Source organism: Centroberyx gerrardi, chromosome 11, assembly GCF_048128805.1.
Source record: "Centroberyx gerrardi isolate f3 chromosome 11, fCenGer3.hap1.cur.20231027, whole genome shotgun sequence".
Classification (NCBI taxonomy): domain Eukaryota; kingdom Metazoa; phylum Chordata; class Actinopteri; order Beryciformes; family Berycidae; genus Centroberyx; species Centroberyx gerrardi.
The window spans coordinates 11177499-11194033 of NC_136007.1; the positions used below are offsets into that span (position 1 = coordinate 11177499).

A 16535-nucleotide genomic window follows, 5' to 3' on the forward strand; every position below is an offset into this window, starting at 1 on the left:
ACACACACACACACACGCACATGAAGTAAGAAGCATGAACCAGTCTGGTTTGATCTGTGGTCTGACAGCTCAAATCAGTATCTACTCTGACATTTTTAATGAATATAGCTGTATGTAGTAGTATGAATTAACAAATGATTTTTCAATTTCCCAAAATGGATAAAATAAGTCAGAGTCTAGGTCACGTTCACTGTTTTTTTGTTTCTTTTGTTTTTTATCACAAACACCTCCTTTCTAAACTCTACCGACATCTCTGAGCTCAGAGTCCCATCTTGACACAGTTCACACACATTACACCTTTGTGTTATCATCTATTATAATACACAATCACATCATATTTCACAAATCAATCACTTCAGCAAAGTATATCTCATCATCAGTCCGCTCCAGGCTTAGAAAAGAACTCTAAACACTGATATGGCTTCAGAAAAATCAACATCAAAATAAAAAAAACATGCCAGTTAAAAAAAAAAAGTGAAAAAGAAAACCTTTGGTTTTCAGTGTTTACGCATTATAAACACCTCATGTTCATATCATGTCCAGTAGGCCTAATAACACGTGGTAAGAATCACTGTATGTTTGTCTGCATGTCTTATCAGCTTGTGAGCCACTGAGGACAGATTTTGCACCGCACCACTGTCCATGTGACTGTTTCTGCATTTTCAACTGTCTGCCTATAACTGCCTGTCTGTCTGTCAGTCTGCCTACCTGTCTATCTCTCTGCATGCCAAACTGTCTATCTCACTACCTGTCTACCTGTATGTAGGTTTGTCTCAATCCACTGTAACCCAGGTCTTCAGTGTGGCATATAGTACATACAATCAACCTTGACTTCAGTCAGTTAATTGGAAGGGGATCCACCCTGTAGCTCATGTTAACACACTGCCATCTGCTGGTAGGAAAAGGATATGCAACTAACTCACCATGAATTCTAACCTGGTTTGGGAGGAAGCCCTCTCTCCTGTCTACCTGCCTCCCTGCCTGCCTGCCTGTCTGTCTGCCTGTCTGCCTGTCTGTCTACCTGTCCGCCTGCCTGCCTGTCTGTCTGCCTGTCTGTCTGTCTGTCTGTCTGTCTCTCCTGGTCTTCGTCTTCACTCTTGCTCTCCTCAGGACTTCAACTTTGTTCCTTTTGACCAGCTGGCTGACTGGGCCCGTGCTGCTTAACTAGTCCAAGTGCAGACCATCAGGCAGGCCCGTGGGTGTGAGTCCTGTCCTGAAATCTTCTCTTCCAAAGAACTGTACCTTCTGATTTTGCATGTTCCCTTCCCTCTGGGTCAGGCCGGCCTGGTAGAGGTTGGCCTGATTAGAGCAGATTATGCACAGGAGGCCTACGATGGGTCAGACAGTTCTGCTCTTGCCGCCTCAAAGGAGTAGAAGAAGAAGTTTTTTTTTTCAGCTAGTTCCTCTTCCTCTGAGCCAGACGGTCGATCTGGGTTAGGTAGGCCTGGATGTGAAGACGGCGGTAGGCCTGCGGCGGTGATCTCATCTTATCTCAGAAGAGCCGGACTTGTTTTTTCAGTTCATTCTTCTTCCACTGAGCGAGACGGTCAAAGGCCGACATGGACATCCCAAACACTCTGTGAAACTCCTCTGGAGAGAGGTGACGCTGGGAGGAGAGAGAGAGAGAGAGAGAGAGAGAGAGAGGGAGAGAGAGAGAGAGAGAGAGAGAGTCAAAACCAGCCTTGTTTTACAGCTTGACCACCATGCATTTTTCAGTTTTGAAAGGGTTTCATATTTCCAAGTGTTGTATTATTTTCTCAACCCATAGGGGGGCATGTAATCCTTCAACTGGAGTTAAAACATGAAAATCACCAAAACTGGAGCTATGAGGTTTTCACATGACAACAGCGATATATTCATACAGTTTAATGTAAAATACAAAACATAACAGCATAAATATCCCTAACTATTCCAGGAGGCATGGGCTTCTACACAGGATCAATAAAGTATCTCTTCTCTTAGATTTTCTTTCGGCCTTTCTTCCTGTGTTCAGTTAGGTGTTTCGGTCTTTACCTCCAGTCTGGCTCGGTCCACATCACTGGGGAGACGCTGGTGTCCTCTGACTGTCACAATCAGGGCTTCATATGGGTAGATCTGAGACAGATAGAGAGACCATGACTCCTTCCCATCCATCCATCATTCCATCCATCATTCCATCTATTCATCCATCCATCCATCCTCTATCTATCTATCTATCTAGATGTTTGTTTCATGGTTTACTTAACAAACAGACACATCAATAAAGAACAAAGTGAACAGAATGGCCTGGCAAAAGATGTGACAATTCAGAGTTAGCCTATAATTTAGCAATAAATGCCATTTTCTTTGCCATGCTATTTATCAATGTATGGGAGAGAATGGCACATTACACATAATTGGGAATTCTCTTATTGTATATATTATCTTATATTGACAAACATGCATGTCTAATAGAACATGACTTCAGACCTTTTCCATGGCATTAGGATCCACTGGTAAATTCAGTATACATACAGTATGTACGCTCCACCAAGGAGCAGTTATTTCAATAAAAATTCAACTTTTGTAACTGGATTGCCTGCTATTGCTACAATCTTCTTGCACCAAAATACACCATGGGGGCGGCAGCAAGCATGTGATTATATTCAAAAGTTGCCCCTGGATCTTAGAAAACAGAAGCTCTGAATCAAAGATGTTTGTTTGCTTCATTTGATTTATTTCATGATTTAAATGTCACCATAAATCAGCACTGATGATCATTTGAAAGCCTGTAGCAGTTCAGTGTCTTCTTATGTGTTTTCTTTGTGAAAAGTCACAGTAGAGACTAAATGTGTCTGATTGGCTCCATCGCTTTTCCCAATAAGATGAGCTATTACCTGCATATTGTGAATAAAACTGTTGGTTTGAACTTTCTCTTTTGCACATTGCTGTAAATATTATATTTTTGTAGAGAACCACTGTGTACCATTACCGTTTGTATTTTTTTACTTCTGTTTCAATAAAATAAAACAGTCCGCCTCACAAACTTTCACTGAGTCAAATTGGGCGTTACTGAGTGAGATGGATTCACCGTTCAGTGTGAATACAGACTGCTTTATAAAGGCAATTTATCGTCATTATCCATTATCCATTATCCGTACACCCAGACCTTTCACTCAGGCTTGGCAACACCTTGGCTCAGCAACAGTTCACCGACTTTGGCAGAACACCTTACCTTGTATTCTGAAAGAGAGAAATAAAGAAGAGAAAAGACAGTGATGAATTACGTTAGTTATTGTGTTCATTGTCATCAGTCCTCCTGGTCTCTTATAGAGCTTTAGCTTATACACTATAACACTGAATATGTATCAGGAGGAAAGGTAAACAGATTAAGCTGTACAATAGGTTTACCTCTGATCTGCCAATTGACTGCGTTACTGCTGTCGTACTGGTAATGATCTGCACCCGCACTCCCGGGCTGCAACAACACAACAGCAGCAGGTTTAGTAAATATTTACTGAGAAGATCTTAGAGTTTTTATCATTATAATGAAGCAAGATCAAGCAAAAGTCGCCAGAAATGTATTTGAAAGCCATCTTTAAAATATCTAAAAAAAAAATCAAATCAGGGGAGTGTTCAGGACCAATGTTCCCTCTAAGCTGTGTGTGTGAACTATGTCTAATAATTTATCACATGGGCCAAATAATAATAAATCGTCAGTCATCAGTTATTGTTCCACTTGTCCCCAGAAATTAAATTGAAATAAGTGGGCTTCCAATATTTGGTGGCAAATGATAGTTGATGCAAGGACTTTGCCATAGCTTAGGGTTTAGTGAATTGCCACTCCTGTTTCTCTCCCCCACACACACCCACAAACACACACACACGCACACACACACGCACACACACACACACACACACACACACACATACACACACACGCACACGCACACACAGAAATCGTGATTGCTTACCCTGTTCAGTCCATTTCTGCCGTAGCCTGGCAACGAGGCCGATTTGGCAATGTATGAGTCTGGGAAAACAAATACAAACACATAACCATAAACAAACACAAGAATATGTAAACTAGGACACAGACAAGTCTTTTCTGAATGGGAACGCAGCAGGTCTGTGCTCTACTTTCTATGGTTCCTTTGCAATTGTACTGGAAAAGGCTGAGCTTCACAACCTGAAAAGAGGCCTTGGTTTTTATTATTATTCCTCCAAGCGAGGAGAAAAATCTGACAATGTCTTTCAGATTTCCACAGTGAATAGAATTGTATTTAACCTTTATTTATTCAGGGAAATTGACTGAGCATTCATGCATTTTTTTTCAGCTGTGCTCTGCTTCACATCACATTCACATTCATTCACACCTGGAAACTGCCAGCACAACCAGTCTTCTCAGCCACTGAGCAGCTTGACAAAAGAGGGACAAAAAAGGGGTTCTAGTTCATCTTCCCCACCCAGTTCCTCCCAGCTGATCCAGGGATTCAAACCAGCAGCCCTCCTGTCACACATACACACACACACACACACACACACTTTCCAAACCTCAAGGCTGCCGCTGCCCCACAAACATCGACATGACGGGCTCCTAATGAAGAATGCTGTGGCTCCGATCACACTGTCATATCAGTCAGTTCTGATTCACCGTGGAGCCTTGTAATGCGTGTCTGGATTTCGCTCATTTCAAGGCTCATTATTTTCTCATCAAACACCTTATCTGTGGCCTGGGATGTGTGTACAGTATATTTTGGTTGTATACTGGCATTTTGGCTACTAAATACACACCATCAAAGAGCAGCTTGTATACATGAGTCAGCCTCACCTGTATACAGAGAGATTGCCAGTAGTTTTGAGGGACAAGCCACCATGTTGGAGGAATGACAACACAAGAAAAGACTGCAGCACTGTCACCTCTTCCTCCTCCACCATTTTATTGTATAATTTGAACACTCTGCCTGCATTTTCTTTGTTTTGTGAGGCGATAACGTCAGTCTTTCCTTTTGTTCTTGCTCCTCCAACATGGTGGCATCTCCCTCGTAACCATTGGTAACCAAACGTCCGGTGACAGGCCTCTATTGTGTTACAGCTGAAGACACAGATGGCATGCAATGCTACAGCTGAGGCAGCAGAGGGCAGTGGAGACACATTAAACCTCTCACCTCACTCTGCTCTCCCTCTTTCTCTCGCTCTCTCTCTCTCACATACTTTCACCCGCCTCTTCTTCACTGTCTCTGCTTCTTCACGCTCCTAGGCTTCATCATTCAGTCTTCATCTCTCTCTCTCTCATTGTCTTGCTGTCTCCTCTTTCCCTCAATTTTCTATCTTTACCTCCCTCTCTTCTCCTTTTTTTCTCTGTCCCTCTCTTTCCTCGTTCCTCCCTTTCTTTCTCTTTGCTCTCTCTTTCTCTCTTCGCTCTCTCTCTCTCTCTCTCCCTCTCTCTCTCTCTGGTTCAGTCTGGTGTTGAAGGGAATTAAATTACACAGCGGTGTCAAAGCCGGGATGAAACACCATGATGCAGCAGAATGCCGGCCGGTGTGTGTAGCTGCTGTACGGCGCGTGTGAGCCGCTGAACTGTAATGAGTTTGTCATCTACTATTCTCTCTCAACACGAAATGGGATATAGTCTCATAGATTAGTCATGATGTGTGCCTCGGAAATTTAGTCGTTTCATCAAAGTGGGGCCTGACACCAAATAGCTTGAAAACTACTATCCTAAGCATCTCATTTATCAACCTCTTTGTAGTATGAGAGTGCTGGTGTACAATCACTGTTGCCTTCTGGATCATAATAGCTACAGTTACACTTGCTGTTTTGAGTCAATGCATGGAATTTGTATTCTATTTTCATCCATTTCATTGCATTAAGTGACTGCATTGCATTAAGTCTGGAAGCACGAGAGTCAAATTTTTGGATGTTCAAAACCAGATTTGGAGCTAAAATACGTGTAAAAGAGAGGGTGAAGAAGAGGAGTGAAAAGTATAATGCACAAAAAGGACTGAAAAAAATAAAGCCACAGGAGACGCATTAGAGGGATTTTAAGGCCAAGTGTGGAGGCACACTGATGTGATCTCAGAATGCATCTATCTTTATGATGTCATCTCAGAAACAACGTTAGTGTAACTGTAGTGTGACTGTAGCTATTGAAACAGATGGCTGAGGGGTTCAGGTCAGTGATCCTGGATCAGCACTGCTGCAAAAAGAAAAGCTGATAAATACAGGACTTAGCTGCAACGCCATTCATCTTTTCACCTGTAACCCAACAGAAAGAGGTGTGTGTGTGTGTGTGTGTGTGTGTGTGTGTGTGTGTGTGTGTGTGTGGTTGTGTGCGTGTGTGTGTGTGTGTGTGCTGATAACGATCTCCCACTCAAAGCCCCGCCGCTGTCACAACAGAGCCGACAGGATGAAGGGGATCAGAGGGGAGACGGCCCATTATGTCGCCGCCCCCTTGTGATGACCTCACAGATCAAAACACACCGATGAGTCACTCACCGCTGTCAGCACTGTAGACCGACCTGGGAGCTGAGGAGAGAGAGAGAGGGGGAGAGAGAGGGAGGAAGAGAGAGAGAGAGGGAGAGAGAGAGAGAGAGATGAGAGAGAGACACAGAGAGAGGGAGAGAGAGAGAAAGAGCAAGATGAGAGAGAGAGAGAGAGAGAGAGAGAGAGAGGGAGGGAGATGGAGAGACAGAAAGAGTGAGAGAGGATGGGAAAAGAGAGATGGGAAAGAAAGTGAGTGACAGAGAAAGAGAAAATGAGAGAAAGATATGATGGAAAGAGTGAGAGAGGGAGTGATAAAAAAAGAGAGACAGAAAGAGAGAGAGAGGGAGAGAGAGATGAGATGGAGAGACAGAGAGACAGAGAGAGAAAAAGAGAGGGAGAGACAGAGAGAAACAGTGAGAAGATAGAAAAAGAGATGGGAAAGAAAGTGAGTGAGAGAGAAAGTGGAAATGAGAGAAAGATATAAAGGAAAGAGTGAGAGAGAGTGATAAAAAATAGACAGAAAGAGAGGGGGGGTTAATAACTGTTTAATAACTGTTTAATGCCTGTACATATGTCCCACAGACACTACTAGCTGCTCCCCTTGAGCCCATTACTGCCTTTATGTGTGTGTGTGTGTGTGTGTGTGTGTGTGTGTGTGTGTGAGAGTGCATGTATGTCTTTGTGCACATGTACAGTATATTAGCCTGTGTTAAGTGAGGTTAACAGCCCCCGACATGCAGCAGTAGTCTGCTAATACACAGTAAGCTGCAGCGGGAGGAGGGAGCTGTTCCAGTGGAAGGGAAATAAAGCAGGCCAGCTGTTGTGGGACATCTATAAAACATCACCTGTGAGGGGATATACGCTTAGAGGGGCAGGGAAACAACATCAACATAAACAGCCGTAATTATTGTCAAGCCCTACACATCGTATAAAATATGTAGCGCCAGGGGTAGAGCCAGCGTGAGGGGGGGGGCGATTTCTACTCACGCCCGCCCATGCAAAAAATGTATGCATTCATGGCACGCAATACATTTCGTAATTTTAATGCACCGTGCTGCATTTTGAGTTTTATTCGGTTATTTTTCTTTGCCTGTGACAAGACGAAAAAATGTGCACATCACTCAAGGAAATCTCATAGAAAAAGGAAAGAGGGCCGCATGCTTTTATGCTCCGATACGGCTTTAATGGATGCAGAACATTTCAAGCGCCGAGGCTCTTCGTCAGCTCAGAACGAACCGAGAGCTGATGAAGAGCCTTGTTGCTCAAAATGCTGCGCGTCCATTAAAGTTGTGCCGGAGCATTAAAGTGTGCAAGCTCTTTCCTTTTTCTATTTTTCGTTGCCTGACACTTGTCCCATTATGGGGAAAAGTTTCTCCGTCTCTCCTTCAATACCGCTAAAGATGGCTCGGCGGTATTGTTAGTATTCTTCACTGAAACCAGCTAGAAGAATTCACAATATTAAGATTAAGCCCTTTACAAATAGAAAGAATGTAATACAGAGTGTAAGCATTATAATTTGTAGCTTTGACGTAATGAAATTGAAAGTCCACTGGGCTGATTAAAATGTTTTTCGCCGACCAATTTGGAATAAAGATTTCATTTGAGCTTTATTCCAACGTTCATAAAATTCATTTTGGAAAGAAAATCACTACCTGAAATTATAGCATATCCAGGTTGTAAAAGAGTTACTTTGTTTAGTAAGGGTTAGGGTTGGAGTGAACATCTTCATTTGAACAATAGGTGATGAGTGCACACCTTCCAACATTTTTCTAATCAGTGTATTAACAGATAAAACATAAACCCACACAAAGCCACACAGCTTATTTCCCTTTCTCTCCTCCCTCTCCCCTCTCATCTGACCCTGATTTACCTCTTGCCTCCACATCATACATCTTCTCTGACCAGCTCCAAATTGCTTTAGCCTCTCTCTCCCGCCCTTTCTCACACTCTTCCTCTCTCCCTCTTATATTTCATTCTGTCTCTCTCTCTCTCCTCCTTCCTCCCTCCCTGTCTCTCCTGTTGCAACACCCCCTCTTTTATTCCCATTTGGCCTCCACCTAAACACTCTCTTTCTCTCTCCGAGTCTCTCCATCTTTGTCTCATCCTAACGTGCTGAATGCGATGTGGAAGGGGATCAATAAGAGAGTTAATACAGAAGTGGGGAAACTCCCTCAACCACGGCTTGCTCAGCATCACAACTACAGACATACACACACACACACACACACACGTTTGTCTTACTTACTGACTACTTTCATTCCCTAACTTTAACCCTTTCCACTACAAGCCTAACCTTAACTCTTACCCTAACGTAAACCTAACTAAACTAAACTAAACCTAAACTAACCTTAACCTTAACCCTTACTCTAATCCTAATCCTTATTCTTATTTTAACCCTAAACTCAAATCCTAACCCTAAACTTGCTCTTGAAGAAGTGAGAACGAGCCAAAATGTCTGCACTGCAAATGCTTACAACTGAAAACTGGTTCTCACAGGGATAGAAATACAAGAACACACACAGACACACACACAGACACACACACACACACACACACACACACAGCCTTACAGCCATTGAGGGAGCTGTATCCCAGATTGTGCAGCGCCTCCTTGCTGCTGCAGCGGGAACTGCGACTGCTCCCCCACTGGTCATTGTCGTGACAACCTGACCGCGCCTTCATCTCCTCCTTCAGGATCATCCTGCCGATCCCCTGGGTGGAGGAAAGGGATGGAGAGGAGAGAAGGAGGGAGGGAAGGAGGGATAGAGAGCCCAGCGATAGAGGGATGGAGATAGTAGGTTGGGTTGGACAGAGGGACGGATGGACAGAGGGAGGAGAAAGGAGGGAGGAAGAGGCGATGGGTTAAGTGGAAGAGGCGGATGGATAATGGAGGGATGGGTGAAAAAGAAGGGAAAAGAGGGAGGGAAGAAGAGCAGATAGATGGAGTAATAAGAAATGGTTGAGTGGGATGTATTTATGGATGGATGGGTTGTTGGATGCATAGAAAAAGGCAAAGATTATTGTATGGATAGATAGAGGGATGAATGGGGGATAAAAGGGAGTGAAAGGGAGGGAGAGGTGGAAAAAAATAATAAGAATTAAAGGAGGTGCGAGAAAGGAACATCATGCCCAGTGAATCAGGTTGGCAAGCAGCATTTAATTAGCTAACTCATTAAATATTAAAACACACACACACACACACACACACACACACACAGAAGGTACGAAGGGATGGAAAATGTGAAAGAGAGAAGGAGGGGAAGAGCGGAGAACGATGATTTCCTTTCATACCCTGTTTATATTCTGATTCCATCCATCCTCCTCTCCTCCAGATGAAGCCCTCCTCACCCTGGAGACTGGTGAGAGAGAGAGAGAGAGAGAGAGAGAGAGAGAGAGAGAGAGAAGAGAGAGGTACAGATAGAGAAAGAGACAGAGAGAGAGAGAGAAGGAAACAAGAAGGGAGACAAAGCGAGGGAGACGACAAGATAGAGAAAAGGAAGCAGAGAGAGAGTATGAGGACAAAGAGTGAGAAAGTTAGAAAGAGGAAGAAAGTGAGATGAAGGGAGGAAAGAAAAAGAGAGGGAGAGAAAAGCAAATGTCAAGGCAACATTTTTGGACTCCAAATTTCTCTGTCTCTATTTTTACAACGACTAGGTGTACATTACATTTGTGTGTGTAAGGGCAGAGGTGTTTAGGTATGTGCGTGTGTGAGTGTGTGTGTGTTTGTGTGTGTGTGTGTGTGTGAGAGAGAGAGAGAGAGAGAGAACAATACCTTTAGGAGAGCCAGTGTATGGGTAATAATTGGAGTCAGGATGGTAGATATTGTTACAATTGGAGGAGGAAATGCGGCCGGAATTGACAAGATTCTCATTGGTTTTACTCTTACTGGCTGTCGGAGAGGCAGAGATATCTGAGGGGAAGAGAGAGAGAGAGAGAGAGAGAGAGAGAGAGAGAGAGAGAGAGAGAGAGAGAGAGAGAGAACAAGCAGGAGAGAAAGAGAGATCACAGAACATAATTGCATTAGAGGCAAATTCGCAACACTCCATTTGTGATAACACAACCTTTTTGAACTGAAATAAAACCCAATTTTCATGCTTGAAAGAACGAGACACAGAAAAGGGAAAAGAAGACACAGAAAAGGGAGACGAATAAAAGAATGCTAAAAAGTGTTTAATCCTATTTTGTTTTTTGGTTTCTTGGTCTGTCATGATGTTCCACTGTTTAACCACAGTATAGGTTTATGTACAGTATGTGTGTGTGTGTGTGTGTGTGTGTGTGCAGGAGAAACAAAATGGAGAGAGCAGTGCATTTACTTACAGAGAGGGGAGAGCACAGCGGGGGAGAGGATGGGAGGAGGGGAGACACATCAACAACAAGGGAACAGAGGAGGGAAAGGAGGTCAGGAAAATTAGAAAACGAGACGGTATACGATGGGAAACCTCCGACAAGCAATCAGTCATGTTCCAACTGTGCTGACAATTCCCTTTAGGAAACGTGGAATTAGTTGCTATGCAAATTAGGCAAGTAGTTGGCCTGCAGCCTATGTTGAGGAAACATTGAGGAAACGTCCAAGACAGAGCCCAAGCACTGCTAACTTATGTACAGTCAAAAGTTTGGACACACCTGATTGAATGTATTATGTTTTTCATTATCTTAAAGCCATTTTGATCTAAAGGCTTATGCTTAAATGCTTTAAATTTGTTTCTTAGACAAATATAAATAGTGAATTTGATGTCTGTGTATGAATTTATTTCCAAAGCCTTTGCCTTTCCATCAAGGCAAAGGGCGGCTACTTTAAATAATCTAAAATATAAGATAGTTTTGATTTGTTTAACACTTTTTTGGTCACTGGATAATTCCATTTGTGTTATTTCAAAGTTTTGATGTCTTTATTATTATTCTAAAATGTGGAAAATAGTAAAAATAAAGAAAAATTAGTGTGTCCAAACTTTTGACTGGAAGTGTATAAAACCTGTAATACCATACCGGCATTAAGATGGGTTATGAAACTTTTTAAAGATAATTTTCTAGGAATTTTGGCTTTTTTTTTTTAGATAGTGCAGTGGAAAGTGACAGGAAAGATGGGATAATGAGAGGGGGTGATATATAACAAATGTCATAACTAGATGTGATTTGAAAAAATGCACTTATTGTAAGTCGGTTTGGACAAAAGCGTCTGCTAAATGACATAATGTAATGTAATTTGGACAATGCTGCATGTGTCTTCTGAGCAACCATAAGAAATTGTTTTCTTCTTTTGAACAAACAATCCAAACTTGTGACATACACAAAATTCTGGCTGACAACCCTGTCCCTTCCTTGTTTTTTTTCTGTTTGTTTTTTGCTGTTGTTCAAGGGCATTAAGAAAATGGGGACATTTTGGCCATGTGGAAATATATGGGACTTGACCTCTTAAAATACAACAAAACCATTAACCCATGCATTTCATCAGTAAGTGCTATTCTCACTCCACACGTCTGGTAATACATTTCCTCAAGGAGCTCTTGAAGAAGCGAGTCGTTCTGAGTTGCAACAGGTGCTACTGTGATATACTACAATATATTATGGCTCTATACTGTATATACCTGATTATGGTACTTTGCCTTGATATGAAAACTGCTCTATAAGTGATTCATAGAGTGAATTTAAATTCCCTCCCGTAGCCCGGTTTACAGATTGCATGGTCAGGCTGAAGAGAGAGAGGTTTGTCAGCAGAGTAAATCACCCAGAGGTGTTTCTGAGGAACTGTAAGTCTGTCTGACCTGCCATCTCCCCGCTGATGGACGACCTACACGCTCAGATTATTTGGCACGGCTTGTCTCCCTCTTTCCTCATCTCTTGAATCAGAATCTGCTATCTCGCTCAGCCCTGTTTGATGCGCCTGCTGCACCGGTCTCACCCCGCAGCTATCAGTTCAGTTCAGTTCAGTTCAGTTCAGTTCAGTTCAGTTCAGGTGAGCTCAGGTCAATTCAATCCAATTCAATTCAATTCAATTCAATTCAATTCAATTCTCAATTCAGTTAACTTGGTAATTCCCATGGGGCAACTGATTTCTGAGTAAACAGACCATGGAGAAATTGATATGTGGCGACTGTCACAGTTGTAATCAACAGTGCAAATTGGAAGTTGTTCTTAAGTAAATTTTAAGCTCCAGTCCAGACGAGGTGACCACAGACACAACCTCGTACCCCTTCCTCCCATGATTTCTCAAACTTTTCAGACTCTCCCCTTCAGCTATCCATCAGCTCTCCATTAGCATTGTATGAGCATCTGACCAATGGTAAATGGCATCTGCATCAAACCTGCATAAGCTCATGGAGGAAACATTAAGTTCACTGTCACATTAAATGTTTACATTTATCCATGATAGCAGCTTAACTAATATCAATCCAGGTGTAGCATTATTGGTTTGCCTGGCTGTTGCCTTGCTCACCTTGCTAGTTACTTGGATAGGCAATAGCAAACAAAACATCAGTGTACTAATGTTATTGAATAATGGGAATGGGCATTTACTTTTTTTTTTAATCACAGATAATGATTTGAATTTCAGAATATTATTTTTATAACACTCAACATAGTCTATAACAACATAATATGTAATATCACATTGAACTCCGCCCTTTTAATTGAGCTACTTTTTCCTTTTTTTACACCAGTAATTTACTCTCTACTTGCTTCTCCTTACTACTGGCAAAGAGTACTTCTACTTGAACAGAATATTTTGGTACTCTCTCCCTCGTTCATCAGCCTCTTTCTCAGTCGTCCCTCACTGCTCTGCTCTGTCTGCCCTCATATCTCTGCTGACTCCTCGCCCTAAATCTCCCTACTTGGTCACACCAGTCATGTGCCAATCTGCACCACACCTCACAGCTATTTCCCGCTGTCTGCCTCTCTCTCCCTCATCTCTGCTACCTTTGCTCTATCTTCTGTTATAATTACCTTACATCCTGACCCACTTGCATATCTGTGCCCCAGCTGCTCCCAAATCCCACCATCCAGTCCCAAGATCCCAGAGGTTTTCATCATCCTAACTGCTCCCAGGTCCACACTCCCGCCTCACTGCTATTGATTTGAGTAGCAACATTGCGCCAATAGTACATCTTGACAAAAATCTTTCTATCAATTGCTCCCACTGCTCCACTTTTGAGAAAAGCAGAGAAGGAGAACAGAAGGGTTTCATTCCAAAACACTATATATATATATATATATATATCTATTTTGGAAGAATGTTACTACCTGAAATTAATCTGGCAGTATCTGAAAAACATAAATTACTCTATTTTATAAGCAAATGTCTTTAGACGACTCCTGACTTCAATACTAACTCATAATGTGCTTAACTTTCATGCCAGCAGTGAATATGGGAGAGTGGGTGTCATTTTATTTTATTTTTTAAATGGTGTATATCTCATTTTGGAACAAAACTCTTCAAATAAGATCCAGCTCAAATCCTTTCAAATGCCTTCCTGTAATGGATTAATTCAGTCAAACTTTACTGACATACAGTAATATAATATATACAAAAGCAGACTGCCTGACAGGTAAAAAGCATAATGAATGCTATAAAAAGCATAACAGTGTAAGGAATCGACTAACCTTGTCTCTTATAGATGGGGGGTTTCCTGTAGATGTTGGTTTCGCCAGATGCTGGGGACAGAAACACAGATATAGTTAGAGGGACAAAGCAAAAAGAAAGGAAAGAGAAATGGAGAGGAGAGGAGAGAGGAGGAGAGGAGAGGAGAGGAGAGGAGAGAGGAGAGGAGAGGAGGAGAGGAGGAGAGGAGAGGAGAGGAGGAGAGGAGGAGAGGAGGAGAGGAGAGGAGAGCCAGGAATAAGCTGGATCCCCCTATCCATCCCGTCCCATCAAATTAGTTGTATACATTTACAGTCTCCTTAACCATAAAGCTGACAGCACCGGTGATAAACTGCTATAGGAGAGGTGGCGCCGTGCATCCAGACAGCCTGACTGACACGTAGAGAGGCTGATTAATATGAATTCACAGGCTTATTACAGGGAAGAGCAGCAGATGGCATGGGAATAAAGAAGAGGGAGGACAGAAGGGTGGAGGGAGAGATGGAAGGAGAGGCAAAGGAAGAGATAAAGGAGATGTGGTGAACACGAGTGAGAAACTTAAAGGAGACGGGAAAGTGTTTAGCGGAGCGTTGTATTCTCCGCATTCATTCAGCAGTGAGCGCTGAAAAAGAGCTTCTTTCACAACAAAGTGTCAAATTAAAAATAGTTATAGTGTTAGATCTGCAATACAACAAAACATGAAAAAGCATGGTGGAGAAAAAACACTTCCAAGCACTATTATCAAAAAACAATTGCAGAAGAGACACTGCACTAGCACTGCCAGATTTAGGGGTTTGACTCCCACCGGACTATCCAAGCTAAATATGTCTGCTCTCATGGTACTGTGAGGCACTTTGGATAAAAGCTTCCACCAAATAGCATTTGCCCAGTGTAGGAAAGCATGAAGGGAGTGCTGTCGCAGAGCTGGCAAGGAATAAGAGCCTCGGAAAACTGGAGAGAGGGAACAAGGAGTGAGAAATGGGATGAAAGCGGGAGGAGGGAATGATGGAGGGAAACCAAAATGCACAGCTTGCACGGAAAAAAATAACAGCCTTTTAAAAATGAAGGGAACAAAGACAGAGTGGAAGAGAAAGCCATTAACTTGGCAAAATGGAGGGCTGGTTTAATGTCTTGGTTTAAGATAATAAGGTGAATCAGGGTTAGTTATTAGATTAAAACACGTATAGATTATACAAGAGCTGAGCCAACAAGACATTCCCACACATTCCCCTCTGAAGTACACTCAAAAGAGGATTTTTTCTACACTTATATGAATATTAAGACCTCATTAAAATTAACCAAAAGCTTAACATGGATAACAATAATACATGAGAAAAAAATCCCAAACAAACAAATAGATGTATTCATTTCTCCTCTGCTAGTCTGACACATGCGGTGCCTTTTTAAATCTCATATTCATTGGTGTGTAACAAGCTTGCAGAACTCTTGAATAGTCTAGAATTATAATAACACTAATAATAATGTAAAAATCACCACAATGAGGACAAAAGTGGGCATATGGCTGTGTGTCTGGCAGGAGAAGGGTTAGAGTGTGGATCTGTGGCCGAGATCAGGATCAGGGTCTTGGTTAGGAGTGAAATCAAACTGGTAAATATTTGAGGGCTTGGAAGATGAAGGATTAGGCTTCGGCCATGGAGTTGGACATTAAGGGTTAGTTTAAAGGTTGAGGGACCAGGGTCCGAAATGACAACCTAGATGGTATATATATGTAAATATTTGGAGACTTGGTAGGTAGTAGGTTAGTTTCTGTGGTTAGGATGCAGGTCGGGGGTCGGGGGTTACGGATGAAGGCCTACCTGGTACATGGAAATGCTTGGGGGCTTGGTAGGTGGAGGGTGTGGCAGACCTGGGGTCTGGCTGACTGTGATAGGGTGAACTCCTGCCACTCTCACTGCCTGCAGTCAGCCCAGCCAATCACAGTGAGAGAAACCAGAGCATGAGCAACAGCATGGCCCGTTTCCCCAGACAGACAGACAGACTTAGAGACAGGCAGAGAGACCGACGACAGATAGACTGATGAGTTATGTATGTGTTTGCACAGTATGTGTGTGTGTGCATCTGTGTGTGAAAGTGTGTGTAGTGGGGGTCAAGGGTGCTGCTAGGAATTCTGGGTCCCCAGATGAGATGTGACCCAGCCCAGTAGCATCTCACTTCTGTGAAAAAAGTTAAAGTTCACTCCCTTTTTCCGCTCATTAGCAGCACTTCTAGAGGTGCTGCATATTTTCTGCGTTTCTGTGTGTGTTTGTGTGTGGATGTGTGTGTCTGTGTTTGTTTGTGTGCGTGTGTCTGTTACCGGGGGGATAGTAGTGCAGTGGGGAGCCTCCATGGCGACTGTGTGCAGGAGAGTCGGTGTAGGCGGGGCTGGAGGAACGCCTCGTTCTCAACTCCACACTGTCCAACAAGTCCTGGAGAGAGAGAGAGAGAGAGAGAGAGAGAGAGAGAGAGAGAGGGAGAGGGAGAGAGAGAGAGAAAGTCAAAATAAGAGTTGTAAGTGGGT

General features: G+C 42.8%; 1 protein-coding gene across 1 annotated transcript in view; it reads right to left on the reverse strand.

Annotated features, from left to right (window-relative positions):
- Positions 1 to 1492: 1492 nt before the first annotated feature.
- The window catches only part of LOC139917142 (actin-binding LIM protein 3-like), a 44329-nt gene continuing 29286 nt past the window's right edge, over positions 1493 to 16535 (reverse strand). The window contains exons 12-23 of the mRNA XM_078286394.1: positions 16332 to 16443; positions 15835 to 15933; positions 14041 to 14091; positions 10217 to 10354; positions 9736 to 9800; positions 9015 to 9156; positions 6457 to 6486; positions 3933 to 3991; positions 3370 to 3436; positions 3194 to 3201; positions 2014 to 2094; positions 1493 to 1606 (exon numbers count right to left, since the gene is read on the reverse strand). Coding sequence (XP_078142520.1) covers positions 1493 to 1606; positions 2014 to 2094; positions 3194 to 3201; positions 3370 to 3436; positions 3933 to 3991; positions 6457 to 6486; positions 9015 to 9156; positions 9736 to 9800; positions 10217 to 10354; positions 14041 to 14091; positions 15835 to 15933; positions 16332 to 16443 — 966 coding nt within the window. The remainder of the gene's footprint in view (positions 1607 to 2013; positions 2095 to 3193; positions 3202 to 3369; positions 3437 to 3932; positions 3992 to 6456; positions 6487 to 9014; positions 9157 to 9735; positions 9801 to 10216; positions 10355 to 14040; positions 14092 to 15834; positions 15934 to 16331; positions 16444 to 16535) is intronic.